Raw genomic sequence first — 17,582 nt, forward strand, 5'->3', positions numbered from 1 at the left:
CATATTCCATCGATTATGACCCATGAATATGCACGAATATCTGCTACTCATTTATACATGACGTTTTGATATGCATATAGCTACCAACCCTTACATAACTTATACATAGCTTATCTATTTATATGTATGCCGACAGATATGTACTATCTTCATGAAGTGTGACCGTATGTATAGTACAATAAACTCGATAACAAGCTATGCCGATGTACCGCGTATATGTTCACAGATTATATAAATATACACGCCACAGTACAAGCAAACGTGGATCAGAGCGAATATGACCATTTAGGGAATATTGATTTGCAGCACACTAACCGCACCTCTACTGCGCCCTTGATTGCACTCATAGCATTGAGTAAAGGCCTCTCGGCTGCGTGTTAGTCAAGTTCTTTCGACCAAGAACATGTAGCTGCTCATCCGGGGATTATCTATTTGTAATTTGCTTATCCCTAGATGGACCAGTACGGATGAGCGTGGTATTATAACGACGTGCTTGGTGGCTTTGCTCTACCTTACCCTTCACTTCTGAACCTACTCTGCTTGAGCGCGGACTCACCTAGTATTCATACATTGTGACTGTAGTTTGCTGTAAGTTATTTCTCGTGAGAGAATTCGGTCGTTTCTCATTAGCACCAGTACTACAATGGCCCGCGAAAATCTATCTGATACATCTCACGAGGAGCTTGCAAAAGCCGTTCCGCATATGTAAATTCTCTTTTCACGAGCTAAACTGGTTCTTAACAATAATGGTACTAAAGCAATAGCGCGGCGCCTGGCATAGAGGAAGACGCCACGAAGGACCTACGATCTGCACTAGGTAAGCCGGCGTGTATTTATTATGTAGCACCAAGGCCTGAAGTCTCGCAGGAAATCTCAAAATCCAATGCGATACGGACGATTGCTGCAGCTCTGATGAGCCAGACTCTCCCATACCAGATACGGTAAGTGAATCAGTGACTCTTTAAAAACTGGCTCTCAAACAGCCCTCAACTATACGTAGCCTGTGTGCAAGGGTTATATAATAGACTCCGAGCTGGCAGGCCAATTGCTCGGAGAGCGCTGTGAGTGATGCTTACTATATTTAGGAATCTCGCTGACCCTCATAAATGCAGATTACTTTACTGCCCCAATAATGGAACAAGAGACGTCTGAACTTGTCGTGTTCAGCTTGAGCCCGACCCATAGGATGGTCTCTCGAGTGGATGAAAATGGATCATTTCACCACTATCATCTCGACCGGTCCTCCGATTCAGTTGTTCATTTCATGATAGGGTATTTGACCTACCGGTGGGATACGCGACACTGCACACTATCCTATGAGGAACCTGAAATAGTACCAGGCAGTAGTCAATTCAGTTTTGGTAGCGTTCACCTATACATGCGTCTTGAAGAAGCTAGGGAGTTCGCACAGTCGAACAATCCTCCAGTATCAAGTAACTATACGCCGGAATGCCCACCTCTCATCGATGACAATGGTACATCACCTCCATCTCCTGCCAGCGTTCCACCGACAGTTTCCGGGACCTGTATTGTATTTTGCGCGGGCTATTTCGGGCAATCACCGGACCAAAAGGTCATAGACCAATGGGTAGATCATGCTGTTACGACGCATCAAGCTGCTCGCGATGGAGTAAATCTAAAATGCCCCGAAATGGGTTGTAAAGCTAGCTCCCGACGCCCACATGCACTCAAGGTATGTACTAATATCGTTTTCGGAGATGTATTGTGTTCTAATGTATCGCATAGACGCATTTATATACCCATTATGGAATTAAACGTAAGCCCAAATACATAATGTCAAAGGCGCTCTAACTAAATAATACTGTAGCACATAGTTGTGCAATATGCAATATATCGGTTTTGACCGAAGCAAATCTATCGAGACATATGAAGAACAGTGAGTAGTCTCCAAAGTGCTAGATACCCTAATAATCTAACCGATCTCTCGCAGTTCACACCTGTCCAGGCTGTCTCTTCGTGGCGCCAGTGGTATTCATAAAAGCTCACAAAACAACATGTCCTCAGGCTGCAAAGATTTCATGTGAGCGTAAAGGGCGAAAACGCAATAAATCCAAGTAGTTCCCAGGACTATCGCTGTATTGTATCTGGAGTTTAGGGTGTCCACAACATATGTATATGATCTACACCTCTATGTATTTCATGACCTCTTTACATACGTTATTGCAGCCAATAATTCCTGACTGTATATATAGATTGCGTGAATCACATCATGTTCCATCCACGGTATATAGAATACCGTATACATTCCTTCCAAATTCCGCGACCAAATATGTGATGTGCAGCCGGCGCGCATCAGAACTCGAGTGTTTTACGTGCGCGAGGATAAACTTAACATAAACAACCATTTGGACAAAACACCGACCTGCTCCCTGACCAAATCAAACTAGTATACGCAAATACAATTGCACACGGGTGATTTGCTCGTTGGTTACCGAATGCCTCACTACTGGATCTCCGTAATTCATAGTATTATACAACTTTGATTTGAAGACTGAGGCATCTAACTTCCAGTGTATAGCATAATAGCTATCTCGTAAGCTTCTGTCTCGTCCCCATCCCTTTGCTTACGCTCCACGAGTTGGTTGCAGTTGGGTCAGTTGACTGTATTCGAATACGGGTAATACTGGGAGCCAAGTCATACACCCGTGTTTACGTTATCTCTTATGTGGAAATCGACATACACCAATTTCATCCTTTCGTTTATCTTTATATTCACACACATATGCACACCAACTCGATGATTACAAGGTGTTCGCCTGACATATTCGCGTTGCATTTATTGTGTAAAATCTCGGGATGCATATATCTTTATTCGATTGATGTCATAGATATGTTTTGGGGACACTCTCACCTAAAACAACCACACTATTCCTATTTAGAACCCAGAAGAGAAGCTCCTACATCTTGCCCCATGATCAAGTTTCCACCAGGTCCCAAGAATGGGCTATCAAAAGCTACTTACCCTTTGATGTGGCGCGGAACAGATGGGCAGGGTAAAAACATCGGTCTACAGGGTTTATTCGACGACGCTGATCAATGTCTTGGAGCAACTGATATGCGCTCGTTTACTCTGATCATCTTTGATATACAACCCTTTGCCTTGGTCGGGACACAATTTCGATAATCATATGGCATACGTGAGATTCCCCATGTGAAACATCTCATACGATACGTGCATACACATTCTTCCAGATCCTGACCCTGATATATACTCTAACCCCTCATATCGAAAAACGAAAATCAACCCAGGTTCATGCGCACTTGTGGGTTCTGTCGTGCCACACAAAGCCTCATTTCAGACGGGCAAAACATCTCCCGACCCCCCAGCCACGCCCCCACGCAGCACGTGATTTGGTTCAGTAGACCGCCGAGCGCCTAGAGGTTACATCCTAGAGAAATGGCCACCCGCACCCGCCGTACGCAAAACGAAGAAGAGGATGCTGCTGCTTTGAAACTCGGGTCCGGTGCGTACATATGTATATTTTAGGTTTGCGCTATTTAACTGAGTGAGGATGGGATGGTAGAATTCAACAATGCGGGCTGTCTTCTCATTTCCGAGGTAAAATACCTGCTTGAACATAGGGAAAAGGATTCTCCCGATACGGCGTACGTTTATCCTTTTATTCTCTCTTTTTCATCGTCTTGTAAACTCACGCGGGGGGTGGATCAAGGGTGTATAATAAAACACTCGATTATGTCAAGACGTTTACCAAGTTCAATACCAACGAGTCGTCGAGTGCTGTTCGAGAGTACGTCCTGGCGTGCTTTTTTCCCCCCCCCCTTTTCTATTCAGCCGAGGAGGGCGAGGACTACTAATGTAACATATACGACAGGGTACTGCGCCGAGAACCCAACCTGACGCAATTCGAGACTGCGCAGATTGCGAATCTGTGTCCGGCAGATGTGGAAGAGGCGAGGAATATTATTCCGAGGTACGCTCTCCCCCTTCCCATTTTTTTTTTATATCTTGTTGTGCTTGTGCGTTCGAATTGACTCACGAATTGTGTGTGTTTTTCTTCTTTGTTTCGAACCGAATGGACGGGATTTAGTCTGGTCAAGATTGACGAAGACCGACTTCAGACGCTCTTGGATGAAGTCCAGGCGCTGCGCAGGTTCCAGACATGACCGTCTGAATCCACGACTGTGTATTTATTTAATAAGCCGCGTTCATGTCTTGTCTTTTTTGCAATACAAGTTGCGCGCGATACGGCTCGGCCGGAGCTATACTCTCGCAACGCTACCACCAGTCTGAATCGTCAAGGCACATATCCAACTCGATCAACATAAATACAACCACAATAAAACTCGTTGCAAGAAAAAAGAATGCGTATACTAAAACGACTAGACTAGGGATAAAAAGTACGACGATATGGAACGAGAGAGACAAACAGAAAAAGGGTGCACGTGAATGAGATCGGCAGGTTTATGTATAGCTAGAAAGAAAGAGAAAAGAGTCTATGCGTGGGTAGGTGTACATCATGCGAGCCGAGGGGAGGAGGGACGAGAGGGAGCGGGGCTAGGAAATATACAAGATAGCCAGGGCGAGTTCGAAAGAGAGAGAAAAAAGAGCAGCACACTCGTCGAGTTCGTACGCCAACATCACACCAAAGAGAGAAAAAAGGGTACTAGGGAAATTATATATAAAAAAGCCCTGGCTCCAACGCGTTCATCGGCCTCTTCTCCCCAGCGATCCGCCCAGCTGACTCAGTGGCGTGTCGTCCTCGGACGCTTCGCGTCGATTTCTGGATCCTAAACTGCCCGTGCTGCCTTTACCGGCTGATTTGGGGCGATTCATGGGTGGGTAGGGGCCTCCTCCACCTGTGTACGTATTATTCATTAGATTTGTTTGGGATGATGTGGGCGATGTGGGCGAGTGCGGGACTGGACAAGGTAATGTTAGTTCCGTGACACGGTCGTGAGAGAGAGAGGCAAGAAAGTGTAGTTGGCGAGAGCAAGACAAGCGAAATGGAAATGCCTGGTCGTCTATAAAGACATGCCCAAGCGAGGGACAGACAACTTGGAAATGAAATAGAGGGAGAGATAACCCAGACGCGGTGTCACTCGGACCCGGTATCGCAAAGTAACAATTCAGACAACCGTGTCACGACTGCGGAACTCACCCTGCGGAGCCATCGCACCTGGGGGTAACCCCTGTGGGCCCCCGTTCGATTTAGGACTATATCCAAATTCGGCATCGCCACTCGAGTGCACTCGCTGCTGTTGTGGTTGTTGCTGCTGCTGTTGTCGCGCAGGAAGGTGGTACTGCCTATCGGTCGGAGGCGCGCTCGCCGGTCGTTGCTGCTGCTGCTGCTGCTGTGTGTACTCTTCCGTCATCTACAGGCCCACATCAGCTCAATCCAAACGCGAAATGGAGACCAGGGACCCACCTGACGATTCTGCATCTCATACTGCGGACCGCGAACAGGCATCTCGGCCTTGCGTGCACCGGCGTTGGCGGCTTTACCCTTTGCACCCGCCTTTCCGTCCTTTCCGTCCTTTTCCCTGTCCCTATCCTTGTCCTTTCGCTCGCGCTCCTCGCGCTCGCGTTCGGCCGCACGCTCCTTTTCCTCCTGTTGCTGCTTGTTAATGACGCCGAGGTACCAGAACATGAGATTGGAGATGAGGACTTGTTCGTAGAGCGGTCGTCGCGGGTTGGCGAGTTTGATGTGGGACAGGCGGTACACGGCGCGCTCGACGTGGATCGGGTAGCGGGCATAGGTGCCGTTGGCGCTCGGCTGGATCACAGGCTGGTTGGGCTGCTGCTGGTTGGGCGGGGCGGGGGATTTGGACTTGGAGGCGCCGAGGAGGGCGGCGGCGGCTGCCTGGCCACCGGAAAAGCCGTGGTTCGAGTCGTCGGCCTTTTTGGACTTGCTCCCGCCAAAGAGGGAACCAAAGAACCCGGTTTCCTTTTCCGAGTCCTTGTCCTTTTTCGACTTTTTGCCCATGCCAAAGAGACCGCCCTTTTTCTCTTTGCGAGGGGGCGCTGGAGCGGGTTGGGACTGGGACTGGGGTTGGGATTGCGGGAGATGGAGATCGGAACTGGCGGGAGAAGCAGAAGCCGAGTGGGAGCGACCGGGACTCGGGGTGCGTTCCGGCACGGGTTGTTCGATCGCGACGAGGTGTCGCTGGGGAGCGGGATGGTGCAGCTCTGGTTCTGGTGCAGCCTCAAGTTCGCGCTCGTGCTCGTGTGCGTGCCCAGACTCGAGAGGCTCCGAGTCGAGCTGGCTGGCTGGCTCCTCTTGAGCACGGTCGAGCATCGGCTGGGAGGTGGTAGGCGTGACAGCTGGGGCAGGAATCCCAAGCGCCAAGTCTAGCGGCAGAGCCGATATTTGGTTATGTGCTTCGTCCGAGGTGAGAGACGTCATGCTGTCGCGTCTGTCCGCATAGGCATCGAAGATAGTGCTCTCGTCCGTGTAGCTCATGGGGCGGTCCGAGTGCCAGTCGTCGTCGGGGGCAAGGGCGGGTGCGGCAGGGGGACATGGTGCTCGGACTCGGTGGTGTGGTCGGACTCGGAGCGGTGGTCGTCGGGTGGAGGGGACGTAGCGCTGGCAGAGCCCGACTGGCTGCTGCGATGGGCGCGACGGGTGGATGCAAAGCGGTGTCCGCCCCCATCGCCGGGCAGATTCGGCTTGCGGATCTTGGTGCGGGCCGCACGACGCAGGATCTGGCCCGGCCGGGGGACGATAATGGGCGAGTCTGCCTCGTCGGTATTGTCCGGCAACGCGTCGGCCTTGTCGAGGACTGCAAAGGCGATTAGTCATTGGCATGCATCTATATCACACACGCACACGAGGGGGCGACATTGAGCGAGAGACTGCGGCGGAGGACAGCGCGCAGCTTGGCGGGATCGGCATCCTGCGCGAGCTCGTCGATCTTCTGGAGGTCGTTGATCGTGAGCTGGGGACCTCCGTATATGCTGGTGCGACTGCGTCTGACCGGCTGGGGCTCGTCGTCGTCGTCGTGTGCCTCGGTACTGGCGGCTCAGCATGCTCTTTTTGCGCGTCACGCCCGTCGACAGCGCCCGGGCCGGTCCGGGGAACGGCAGCGGCTTGTCCTCGGCGCTCTCCTCGCTCGATGCCTCCTGGCTGCTGCCTTCATTGCTGCCGCTGCCCTCGTCGCTGGCAGCCCGGGCATGCTCCTTCAAAAACGCACGAAACTCGCTCGGCGCAATCTCTGGGTGCAAATGCGCCGGAACCCAGAACAGGTGCGGTCCCTCGTCCTCGTCCCCAATCGCATCCCAGTACCCCTCTTCGTCCCCTCGCTGCTCTCCACTGCGGCGCGTCGGTAATGCCATCGTGCGTTGCGCGGTCGTCGTGATCCAACCCTTCAACAGCCGCCTCTGCTGACTAACCACCTCCAAGCATCGCCAAACAACTCTCCCTCATTATAATATATATACATGTACACCTACTCGACAAAGATGTCTACATACTTGTCCAAGATCGTTTCTATCGCCTTGCACTGCCAGCTCGTGTCCTGCACAGACGCTCCCAGCTCTCCGTCTTCCCGCCGCGCACCCAGCAGCGTCGGCCCAAACACAATCGCCAAATTCGACCGGCTCATCTGGTTCACGTGTTCGCGCTCGGATATCCTGCCAAGTCGATCAGCGTGCGGCTCAGTCGAGAGCCATGGTCACGAACCGGTACAGGTGTCCCATCAGATACTTGAGCGTCGAATAGTTCGCGTCCGGGAGCGCATTCACGTGTTCGTGCAGTCGGATACTCCGCAGCCGCTCTCCTTCGATCTCTGTAAAACGTCGTTAGCGCGCGTAGTAATATTAATATAAAACGAAATGAGCAAGAACACATCCGAGCCCAAAATAACCATCCAAAAAACAGCCCGCCCATGACATCAAGCCCATTTAATCAATCATCGCCTCGCAAACCAATACTTTGCAATCTCCCAAAAGAAGAGCAAAAAATAACAAAAAGCCTTTGCAGGCCGCCACCCGACCCAATACGCTCGTTCCGCCAATCAAGGAAAAACTCAAAAGGGCGCGCGTGATGCTCCTTTCTAGGCAATCCCCCCCTCCCCTTCTGGTACTCTTCTTATCTCTTGTGGAACACCTTGATTCCCCTTGGCCCAAATGCACAGCGATTCGGCTCACGAGCCCACTTCATTCCAAGCCCATTCTCCCATTCCGGATGGGTGCCGGAACACTCTCCGTCCCCCCCCAAATGGGGAACATTCCGAGTCGACGCCAACGAGCCGAGAGCACGCAATCCACACATTCGTCCAAATATACCAGCCACTGGAATCCAGTACGGTGGCAACACTCTTGAGCCTCCCCCATTGTGGGCGTCGAGCTTCGGGCTTCGGGGAGGGAGGAAAGAAGGGCAAGGACCCACCCGTCCGGGCAAGATGGAAGCGCCCTTCCTCTCTGTGGATGGATGGTTCACCCAAATAACCTCTCTCGACCTCGTAAACACTCCACGACATTCGTCAAATGATAACCCGCCCTATCCTCACAGAACCGGCCATCAAACGAGTCCCGTATATGGTAAACGAGCCGCATCATTCTCGGGGCCGAAATACGACTAAACGATGAACATCCAGCCACCGCACGCGAGTCGTGTCATGATATACGGGTGCAGAGTGATAGGTGCCATGTCAAGTGATAGGTCCAACACTGTTGAAAGCCGAGGAAGGGGAAGGAGAAGAGGGAGGGGAACCACGTCCAAGAGTAGTGTAGACAATGACAATCCATCGCGTTGGGGAAAAGGGTCTATACGCTCACACTACTCCAAAAAGACTGACAGCCCAAAGCACCGAACAACAAACGACGCGGGGGTCGAGCGCTCCGGCAATCAAATGACCAAAGGAAAGCAAAAGACATGAGCGCCAAAATCGCCCCGACAGTTGTGTTTACGCGTCCCTCCTGGGATGTACAGTCGTGAACCCTGGTTGAGATCGACGTTCGAGTCTGGCTAGAGCGAGCAAAGAGGAAAGAAGGAAGCATGTAGACTGGAAAATCCTATGCATAATGAATCCCTGTAGTCTGCACGATCTTCGTTGCCCCTAATCGCATGAGATTTTCGCGCCGTATTGTCCCCTTGCATACAAAAACCGACATGCCCGGTCGTTCAGGGAAACATGACGGGCCATCTCCCCGGATCCAAAGATTGCAATGTACATCCCCCAAAGGGCACATTGATCGTCTCAAAGGCATATCACACCTCTTTGGGAATACGTAACTGGGGTCGTCCTCGTCGTTGCACCCAAGGAGGATATCGTAATATTAAATCTGTCTCAAAGGGAGAGGGGACACCGCAATATTAAAGATCGTTGTCAAGATAAGATCCGTGGCGCAAAAAGATCTGAGTCTGAAATAGGGGGGAAGGGAGGGAGGGAAGGAAAGTCGGCGGCTTGGAAATAGAGTGCGTCGCGGTTCCGGAAAGTCACGGAAGGGGATCATATGGGTGGCGTATCGAGGGAGATTGCACGATCTGGTGTTGCTCCGACCAAAAGGAAAGGGATCTGGTGGTTGCTCCGGGGCAAAAGGAAGGAGGGGGAAGGGGACAATGGTTACTCCTGGATGATCGAAAGGCTTAATGACAATGGCGAGTCGCGATTACGATGAGGGGGCTTGTGACTATGGTCGCGATGAAGACCGGTGATTCCCGTCGCAATTTCAATCTGAGATTATAATGATGGCAACAGCTTGGGATCGCGATATCGGCATCTCGGATAGTTTGCGTTCTTGAAAGTTTCTTGGGTGGCTCTGCTTGTGTGGCTCAGGGTGGTAAAAAGCAAAGAGGCGCCACGCGAACGATCGGTATGCATGTAAAGTAGCGACTGGTACGTGGCTGGAGAACAATTGGACGGCAGCATATTATGGTGATGATATCGAGCAGCGATGTATCACGGGAGATGATCGAATGGGCAAGACGTTATCGAGATAATTGCACGGCCAAGGCGCAATGAGGCGGAGTGTTGATCGAGCAGCCACCCAAGGTGGCTATGCCGAAAACATTGAACTAAAAGTAGCCCCATGTGTCCAACCAAACTTTATGCAAAAAAGGGGATTCAACCCAGTTTGAAAGTTCAAAGGGAATGAACGAGTCATCTCAAATGACAGCAAAACAGGCCCCACTCAAAGAAAGAAAAGAAAGAAAAATGCAACTCACGCGCAGCCTCAACAAATGAGCTATACAACTCCCAAGTCATCAGTGGTTCTGGCAACTCGCGGAACCACATCTTGAGGACTGATGTTATATTGTTGATATCTCCTGACCATTCGTTCGAGTCCAAATCCACGGTTTCGAGGTCTGGAGGCATGGATTGAATGAGATATTATTGGGGGGAATGAGTAAAGTGTCGTTTTGTAGGACATATGAGAATTCCATAGAGGTTTCGTGAGCCAAACCAATCTCAAGGTAATATTTCGACGAGAAAACGTACCTTTATCCAACACGGCTCTCAGTTCCCTAACCCGACTCGTCGTCCCACTCAGGCGATAGATCCCGACGCTATCCAACCCATGTCTCTCAATCGTCTCGGCGCACTTGGTCAAGACCTTTGGACACTCTGTCCCATCTCTGACAACCAAATGAGCAAGTGGGATCCCAAATGAGGGGGTGTGTGCCGGAGGAGGTTGAGGCTGGAGTGGTGGGAATGCTTGAGTGGGGCCGTAGGCTTGGGCGTGTGGGTATGTGGGCGTGCCCGAGGGTGCTGAGGATGTGGATGTAGATACAGACGAGGATGGGTGTACTGATGAGGATGTGGATAGGTGGGATTGAACAGTGTCGAGTGTTGGAAGGGGAGGTAGCTGGTAGGCATGTTAGTCAAAGCAAGACCAGGGACTAGGGGACATACGAAACCGTCTTCGGCAGGACCTTCTCTCCTTGGCCCTTTGGGTGCACCATGCGCGACGGCATAGTTTTGCATGTACAGCTTGAAGTCGGTGCGATTATCGATGCTTTCGATGGTGAGCTTGATCCCGGGGCCTAGTCGAAGTGAGCTGGAGTGGAGAGACAGAGAACTGGGGACGCACCATCTTCGATGCTCATTGGGGAGAGGTAGCACCATCACTTAGATGTACTCTCGAGCAAAAACGCGTATCTAGAGAGATGATACTGCGTGCCGAGGTCGATTTCGTCCGCACATTCTTTGAGAGACTGGAAACGAGTTAGCAGAGGTTGTAAAATGATATCGTAGACGCACACGAAGGATACGGGGGAGCTGAAAGTTGAAGTATTCTTGACGGATCTTTTGAGTCTCGAGCATGGACTGGCGGTAGCCGTCGGAAGCCATACTCAATCTGGCACGAATGTCCTCTTCCTGCTTCTGCAACTAGGGGAGAGTTAGCCTTGAACAACAAACCACATCTTACTCACGCTCGCTGGCTTTCCTTTGAGCAGAGCACCTCCTTTGGCGACTGCTTTTCCCAGGGCACCCTTGCCTGCCCCGCCAGTGCCAATGACCCTTCCATCGGCGCCTCGCAAGCCTGCATCCCTCATAGTTTCGCCCTCTTTGGCGACGAGAACGCGCTCGAGTTCCTCGGTGACCGCGGAAACCCTTGCCTTGGCCTTTTCCATCGCTGTCTCCGCATCCTGAAGCGCCCGTTCATAGCGCGCACCGAGGTCCTTGGCGTTCTTCCGGTTCCGTTCGACTTCTTTCGCCAGGCTCGCAAGTTCGTCGCTCATTTCTGCCAATCGCTGCGCAAACCGCACCCTGGACTCGCCCATGATCTCGTGTATCTTCATCGTGCTCGCCCATGCGCTGACAAAGCTGCCTGCCTTGCCATCGTTCATCGCGTACACCTCGGTCGTTGTCCGCGCCAGCTTGAACAGTCCTCGCCCGAACTCGTCCTCGAGTGCGGCGCGTTTGCGGAAGAAGATGGATGCCTCCCGACACGAGACCATGGATTGTTTTATTCGGTCGAGGAGCAATGGAACACCACACTGAGCATGGTCAGAATCAATAAAATAACATGGTTTGTTACGCACATCGAGCTCACATAGACTCCTCAACACCGCCTCGTCAAAGCCAGTGGGTACGAGGTCGTCTCCCAGGCTCCCAGGGGCGATAGAAACGACAGGAATGTCGTCTCCCCAGTCGGTGGGCGAGGGGGAACGGCCAGGCCCAGGCGAGCCAGGCGGTGTGCCCTTGGGCAGTGACATGGTGCGCGGTGGATACTGTGGTTGTCCTTCTGGCATCGTGGTTGTCGCTAAGCGCCAGTAAGCCCCTGGGACTAATGACGCATATACCGACCCGGTCTATTTCTATTTCATACCTTGTCGATCACTTCCCACGTCTGGATTCCCTGCCCAATGTCCATATTCTGCCCTCGCTCGAATTCATTCATCACATTGTTGTTGATCATAGATTGATCTACGAGCCACCATGGGCGGTGGCTGCCAACGCCACCCAATATGGATACCACTGGTGGGAAGGCGAAGCTCTCTATTTGCACTCGCGTCTTGTTCCTGAGTGGACAGACAAAAGACCCATTCCCTCCCGGATCCCGACCGAACCGAGCTGAACCATGAAATCCAAATGATCGTCTCTCCGGCCTCATATAAAGCCCCCGGTTCCTACTCCCCTTGCCACCTCCAATCGCCACCCCACCCTGCCTGGCTCTGGCTCCCATATGCCTGCTCAGATAAGCTCTATCCTCGATGGTCCCGCCGGCCCTCCTCCGGCCATCGACAAGCCCAGCTTGCGCAGACTGGCCGAGTCTATAAGCGCCTTGCCCGAGTTTAGATTGGCCGCACTCGTCGAGCTCCTGGTCAAGAGCGGAATCACCGAGGTCGGTCCCCACAGCTTACCCTAATATGCATATCGCACACCCAGGCTCACCGATTCCTCCAGAATGACGCAACGCTCAATCTTGACCTCGAATCACTCCCCATACGTGTATTCAGACAAGTCTGGCACTGCGTATACGATCCTTCTGCGTCCAGCTCTAGTCCATACGGCCCAAAGCACACGATACTCGTCGCACAGCTCCAGGAAGACTCCAGACACCAAACCAGTCCTAAGCGCGAGACTCCCCTCGTCCTTCTCCCGTGCGCTACGCCCCCTCTCCCACCACCCACTCACCCAAGCCCGAACCCGACGAGCACAAGGTAAGCATAGGGTTCTCCAAACTTAAACGTGAGAAACTGATCGCCGCACGGGACGGGGGAGTAGGGCATACATAATACTCCGGCTGTACGTCCCTTATTCGCTTATTTGGGTCGTCCTTCTTCGTTCTTGTCCCATCCCGTTTGTTTTGCGAATCACTGCGTTCGTTCGTCTGGATTTCATTCTGATCCCGCTCGCTTTTCACTCAACCTGACCCATGCCCCATGAACATATTCACACATAAACCCCCCAACAGGAAGAAGATGATGAACTCCAAGACGACGACGACGACGGGTTAGAGCTCGGTCCAGGCCCTTCCACAGTTCCGGCCAAACGTAAAGCTCCGAGCTCGAGTTCTTCGAAACAAAAGAGGTACGCCTAGTTGGAGTCAGTCCAAAAAAAAAAGCCTCTTGACTGACATATCGTTCGATTCGTTACAATTCGCTCCGAATACTCCGTATATGTCTTTCATGCGCCATTTTCCGAATTGTCCTTGGATATGCATACTCGGGGGCTTGCTTTGAACTATGCTTGCTTTGCGGAATCGGACATTCGAAATCGCTCTCGAAACCTCAGCGCGCACACATCTTCCTCTCCGCCACCCCACACCCATACCCATACCCTCGCACACCCTCACCCTCCACAATCCTCGGGACGACCGGCGATTAAATGCAACTACACGTCCCCCATCCCAGACTTCCCACCCTGCACACGCACCTTCTCCCGCGTAGCAGACATGCGAAGGCACATTGAGCATCAACATACCGAGGAAGAAGCCCAAGCCACGATCGACGGCAAGATCACAAAGACTCAGGCGACACTATTGGGTGAAGATTGGAAAGGGACGATTAAAAAGCCGACTTGCGAAGGGTGGTAAGTGTCCCTATAACTCGGCTTCGAGTATTGTGAATTTCGGAAATAGGGTGCTGACGGGGGTATGGTTTATGCTCAGCGGGCAGACATTCTCGCGGAAAGACGCAGTCAAGAGACATCAGACCGAAACGGGCGCACGGGTTGTGGATGGCGTCTGCGTTTCTTGCCCTGGCTCAGGGAACGGCGCTGGAGCAGGGAAGAAACGCGCGAGGCGTAAATGAGTCCCGCCTTGAGGGGTCTGGGTCTGGATCAGCCACCAAACGATTCGCTCAACTCAAATTTTGACTATTATTTTCTTTTTCACATTCGGACTCTCCTTCACATAGGAGGGAGAGAGCGCGCACACACTCCTTGTTGTATTCGAAAATACCCTTGTATTCCACCCCCGTTGCGGGTGTCTTGAATTGCGATTCCTGTCGAATTATATACGCCGATATGCCATATATGCATGTATTACCTACCCTCTCGCTTTCGTTATAGCTTTTCTTTCTTTCTTTCTTCGTGTTTACCCTGGGACTTGTGGGAATACAATTGATATACCTGTGATTTTTTAAAGGAACAAATACGGCCGTATCCGTACCGGGCTCACCTCCGCCAAGCACATCACAACTCACCCCCTCCTCTCCTCCCGCCATCGTTCCACATTCCATTTGATACCCCTTACCGATTCGAGTGGCGAGCGCACGAATCGCTTCTTCGGAATACTATCCGACTCGGGAGATCTGCGAGGTACGCTTGGTTGGTGGCGAGGGTTCTGCGCGCTCCCCCCCTCTCCCCCGCCCTTCTCCCCTCTCGGGTACATGCGCAGCAATTGGAACATCTGCTTTGTCAGTTCGCTTGGAACGTCTATATTTGTCGATTCGCATGGAACCCCACTCGTTGGCCCACTCGGAAACCCTCCCCTTCCCTCCCCCTTTGGCCTCGTCGACTCATCTACTCGAACCCACTCGTCAGTTTGCTTACCTTAGATGCGTCCAATGACCAGAACCTAACGAAGGACCAGTACGTCCCGAATCTGGCCGGAGTAAATGCGCATATGACGCGAAGCCTTTTTGTTCTCTCCCCCCGGCTTCGGTCTTCGAGATCTAGAGCTCCCCCTGGGTCTGCCCGACATCGAATATAATGCAGACTGTCAGATTGTTTGGACAGATGCCTAGTGGAGTTATTGTCCAGATGAACCAGATGGATGGACGGGAGCAATATGAGCTTTTTTGGATAGGTTGCGGCCTGTTTATCGATGTGTGTGTTGTCCTGTCTTGGCTTGGTCAGGCAGTGTGGCTTTGTATATGCGTCGTCCAATATACGACAGTATGATAGCCGCTGCAAGAAATTGATACACCATTCAGTTTTGTTCTCGGTATTTTTTATGGTCGACACTATTCCGTAGACGGAGGTCACTTAAAGTCATCCACACTCATTTATATCAAATCCAGGTAGTTGCAGACTGGCCTAGCACTTTACTGTCGTGTACCCCTTTCCTTCTCTTATCACTCACTACACTTATCATGGACATCTGCCCCCCTTTCAATCTCCTTCATCGCCACAAATTCAACACCAATTAACATTATCCATATCCCATAAAAGCACTAGTCTCGTTGATCATCCCCGATCTTATTTTTTGACAGTCTTGACGGATCAAATTGTCTACACAAAAAGTGAAATCCAATTCTACTCATAGGCTTCGCCTTGGATATCTTTTTTAAATTTAAAGATTATTTTCTTCGTCTTCCTCGTACGCGTGGTTGTTTTGTTCACGGTTGTCAACGCAATGTCCGGCCTGTCGTGCAGGGAGGGAAGAGGGGAATATAGCGATAGCTGAGATTCAAGTTATGCTTTTTTCCCCTCTCTGAAGGATTAAGTTTGAGATTCAGGGAGAGCTTTTATGAGAAATGAGGGATCTGTCGAGGCGCTGACCTCGTCGGGCGAACAATGAGCGTAGTCAATGCGTTAGCCTGGACATATGATTGAATGAATAATATTTGAATTGAATAACGCATATATGAGTTTTTGATTCGTCATTGGTTTATTGGTATCTCTAATAACCGAAGTAGGGGGGCTACTCAAGGTTATATGATTATTCGGTATTTGTTATACCACGAGATTGGTTTTTGATATTCAGCCTAAATCTCAGTGATGTGCAAAGTGATATGCTGGGATGAACATTTTGCTTTGCGTTTCGTTATCTCACATCCCTTACACACTCACATGGTACAATGTGTCAAGTGGAGAACGTGATAGGGTGAGTACGCGTCGCGCAGTTTGTTTTTCGTGAACACGGTCTCCGTGGCCACCGGAAAAACCGCATGATTTTTCACCCCCCCCCAACATGATCAGCGAGGGGGAAGCTCTGAGAAGTGAGATCATTCATTCCGGGAGGCCCCATTGTGGCCAACAAAGCGTAGGCAACCTTGCCATATCAAGCGTATGGAGCCCTTCGTCTTGTTCTGATAGAAGATGAGGGATGATCTCATTGCGGACAAAACACAGTTTAATTCAGACAGCCAAACGTGCACACATCGAACGGAGGAAAAAACAGGGAGATCATGCGGTCGCTACGCCGATACTGTGATCGTCAGTGCGTTGGAACGCAAGGAGTCCGACCTCTGTGCCTTGATTTTCTTCGTGCCGGCACTGGTAAAAGTCACCGTTGTGTATCCATTGCTGTCCGAGATCGAAGACGGGTAACCGGCGATACTTGCGCCGGAGATCGCCTGCTCAGACGGGCCATCGGTTACGCGCACTGTCAAATAAAGATGTAAGCAATCGAACCGAGGTTCTTGTGGGGTCTCACCTTGAACGGGCACACCAACTTTTGCGGTGCTTGGTCCGTCGAGTTTCAAAAAGAAGGCCTTGCCAAAGGCATCAAATGCCCAGAGAATAGTATCGCCTGCTGCAACTTGCTGTTGGCAACCACCGACCTGGATAAGCCAAGTCGAGTCAAAATCCTGGATTTCATCGCACGACAATAACGAACCGGAGTAAACTGCCAATTCAGGAGTAAACCCCAGAACTGCGACGATGTTTGAGAAGTTCCACCAATACGTGTAACAAAGTAGTCTTCAAAATTTGAGTCCCACTAAAAATCAGCATGAGTAACCAGGTTGATCGTTCGGCGAGATGCGGGCACTTGACTTACTGTACCATCCCATACAATTACCCCAGAATATGCGGCGACGTCGGCCAAGGCAGATGTACACGTTGGGCCTGGGACTGGATTCATACTATTATTTGTTCCGTCACCTGGACAAGGAGTTAGTGCCTGTTGATCACTCTTTGATCAATCAGAAAAGTTAGTTACAATGGTGAGTACCGCCACTCTTGGTCGTTACATCGCGACCATTGGTCTTGACGATGCCTTCAAAAATAGTTGTGTTGATTCCTTCGATTCTGACACGAACTTCGGTCCCAGACTTTTGACGTTGTTCAAGCTCATAAGTTGCATCAGGAGACGCAAAAGATAAAGGAGCGATAGCGCCTAGAAAGCTCACGGCAAGAGAGGAAAAGCGAACCATATTACAGAGCACCCAAGTTCAGTTCGAGAGAGCTAACTTATAAGCAAAAGAGCTCTCGGCCGTTCCTGAAGGACTCGTTCTCCTCTCGCCAGGGCTCGGTCGAGTAAT

General features: G+C 51.2%; 5 protein-coding genes across 5 annotated transcripts; 3 read left to right on the forward strand and 2 right to left on the reverse strand.

Annotated features, from left to right (window-relative positions):
* Nucleotides 1-643: 643 nt before the first annotated feature.
* Nucleotides 644-1,812, forward strand: RhiXN_05295 (uncharacterized protein; the record flags this gene model as incomplete). Its single annotated transcript, XM_043325111.1, has 6 exons — nucleotides 644-705; nucleotides 759-817; nucleotides 868-941; nucleotides 1,001-1,061; nucleotides 1,113-1,693; nucleotides 1,747-1,812. The coding sequence occupies 6 exons, from the start codon at nucleotides 644-646 to the stop codon at nucleotides 1,810-1,812; spliced, it is 903 nt and encodes a 300-aa protein (XP_043177530.1).
* Nucleotides 1,813-3,418: 1,606 nt separating this feature from the next.
* On the forward strand, nucleotides 3,419-4,146 carry RhiXN_05296 (DNA-directed RNA polymerase II subunit RPB4; the record flags this gene model as incomplete). The annotated part of the gene is made up of 5 exons (XM_043325112.1): nucleotides 3,419-3,485; nucleotides 3,546-3,627; nucleotides 3,693-3,770; nucleotides 3,855-3,953; nucleotides 4,071-4,146. The coding sequence occupies 5 exons, from the start codon at nucleotides 3,419-3,421 to the stop codon at nucleotides 4,144-4,146; spliced, it is 402 nt and encodes a 133-aa protein (XP_043177531.1).
* A 541-nt stretch (nucleotides 4,147-4,687) lies between these two features.
* RhiXN_05297 (Rho-GTPase-activating protein) lies at nucleotides 4,688-12,179 on the reverse strand (the record flags this gene model as incomplete). The annotated part of the gene is made up of 13 exons (XM_043325113.1): nucleotides 4,688-4,902; nucleotides 5,142-5,355; nucleotides 5,409-6,762; nucleotides 6,810-7,367; nucleotides 7,433-7,612; nucleotides 7,662-7,767; nucleotides 10,149-10,289; nucleotides 10,423-10,789; nucleotides 10,837-10,967; nucleotides 11,063-11,138; nucleotides 11,185-11,313; nucleotides 11,358-11,924; nucleotides 11,970-12,179. The coding sequence occupies 13 exons, from the start codon at nucleotides 12,177-12,179 to the stop codon at nucleotides 4,688-4,690; spliced, it is 4,248 nt and encodes a 1,415-aa protein (XP_043177532.1).
* Nucleotides 12,180-12,613: 434 nt separating this feature from the next.
* On the forward strand, nucleotides 12,614-14,183 carry RhiXN_05298 (uncharacterized protein; the record flags this gene model as incomplete). The annotated part of the gene is made up of 6 exons (XM_043325114.1): nucleotides 12,614-12,772; nucleotides 12,835-13,091; nucleotides 13,156-13,255; nucleotides 13,346-13,461; nucleotides 13,666-13,962; nucleotides 14,012-14,183. 6 exons carry the CDS (start codon nucleotides 12,614-12,616, stop codon nucleotides 14,181-14,183), a joined length of 1,101 nt encoding a protein of 366 aa, XP_043177533.1.
* A 2,331-nt stretch (nucleotides 14,184-16,514) lies between these two features.
* Nucleotides 16,515-17,474, reverse strand: RhiXN_05299 (uncharacterized protein; the record flags this gene model as incomplete). Its single annotated transcript, XM_043325115.1, has 5 exons — nucleotides 16,515-16,702; nucleotides 16,754-16,880; nucleotides 16,937-17,038; nucleotides 17,099-17,202; nucleotides 17,261-17,474. The coding sequence occupies 5 exons, from the start codon at nucleotides 17,472-17,474 to the stop codon at nucleotides 16,515-16,517; spliced, it is 735 nt and encodes a 244-aa protein (XP_043177534.1).
* Between the last annotated feature and the right edge of the window lie 108 nt (nucleotides 17,475-17,582).

The sequence above is a fragment of the Rhizoctonia solani genome, chromosome 2, assembly GCF_016906535.1.
Source record: "Rhizoctonia solani chromosome 2, complete sequence".
In the NCBI taxonomy this organism is placed as follows: Eukaryota; Fungi; Basidiomycota; class Agaricomycetes; order Cantharellales; family Ceratobasidiaceae; genus Rhizoctonia; species Rhizoctonia solani.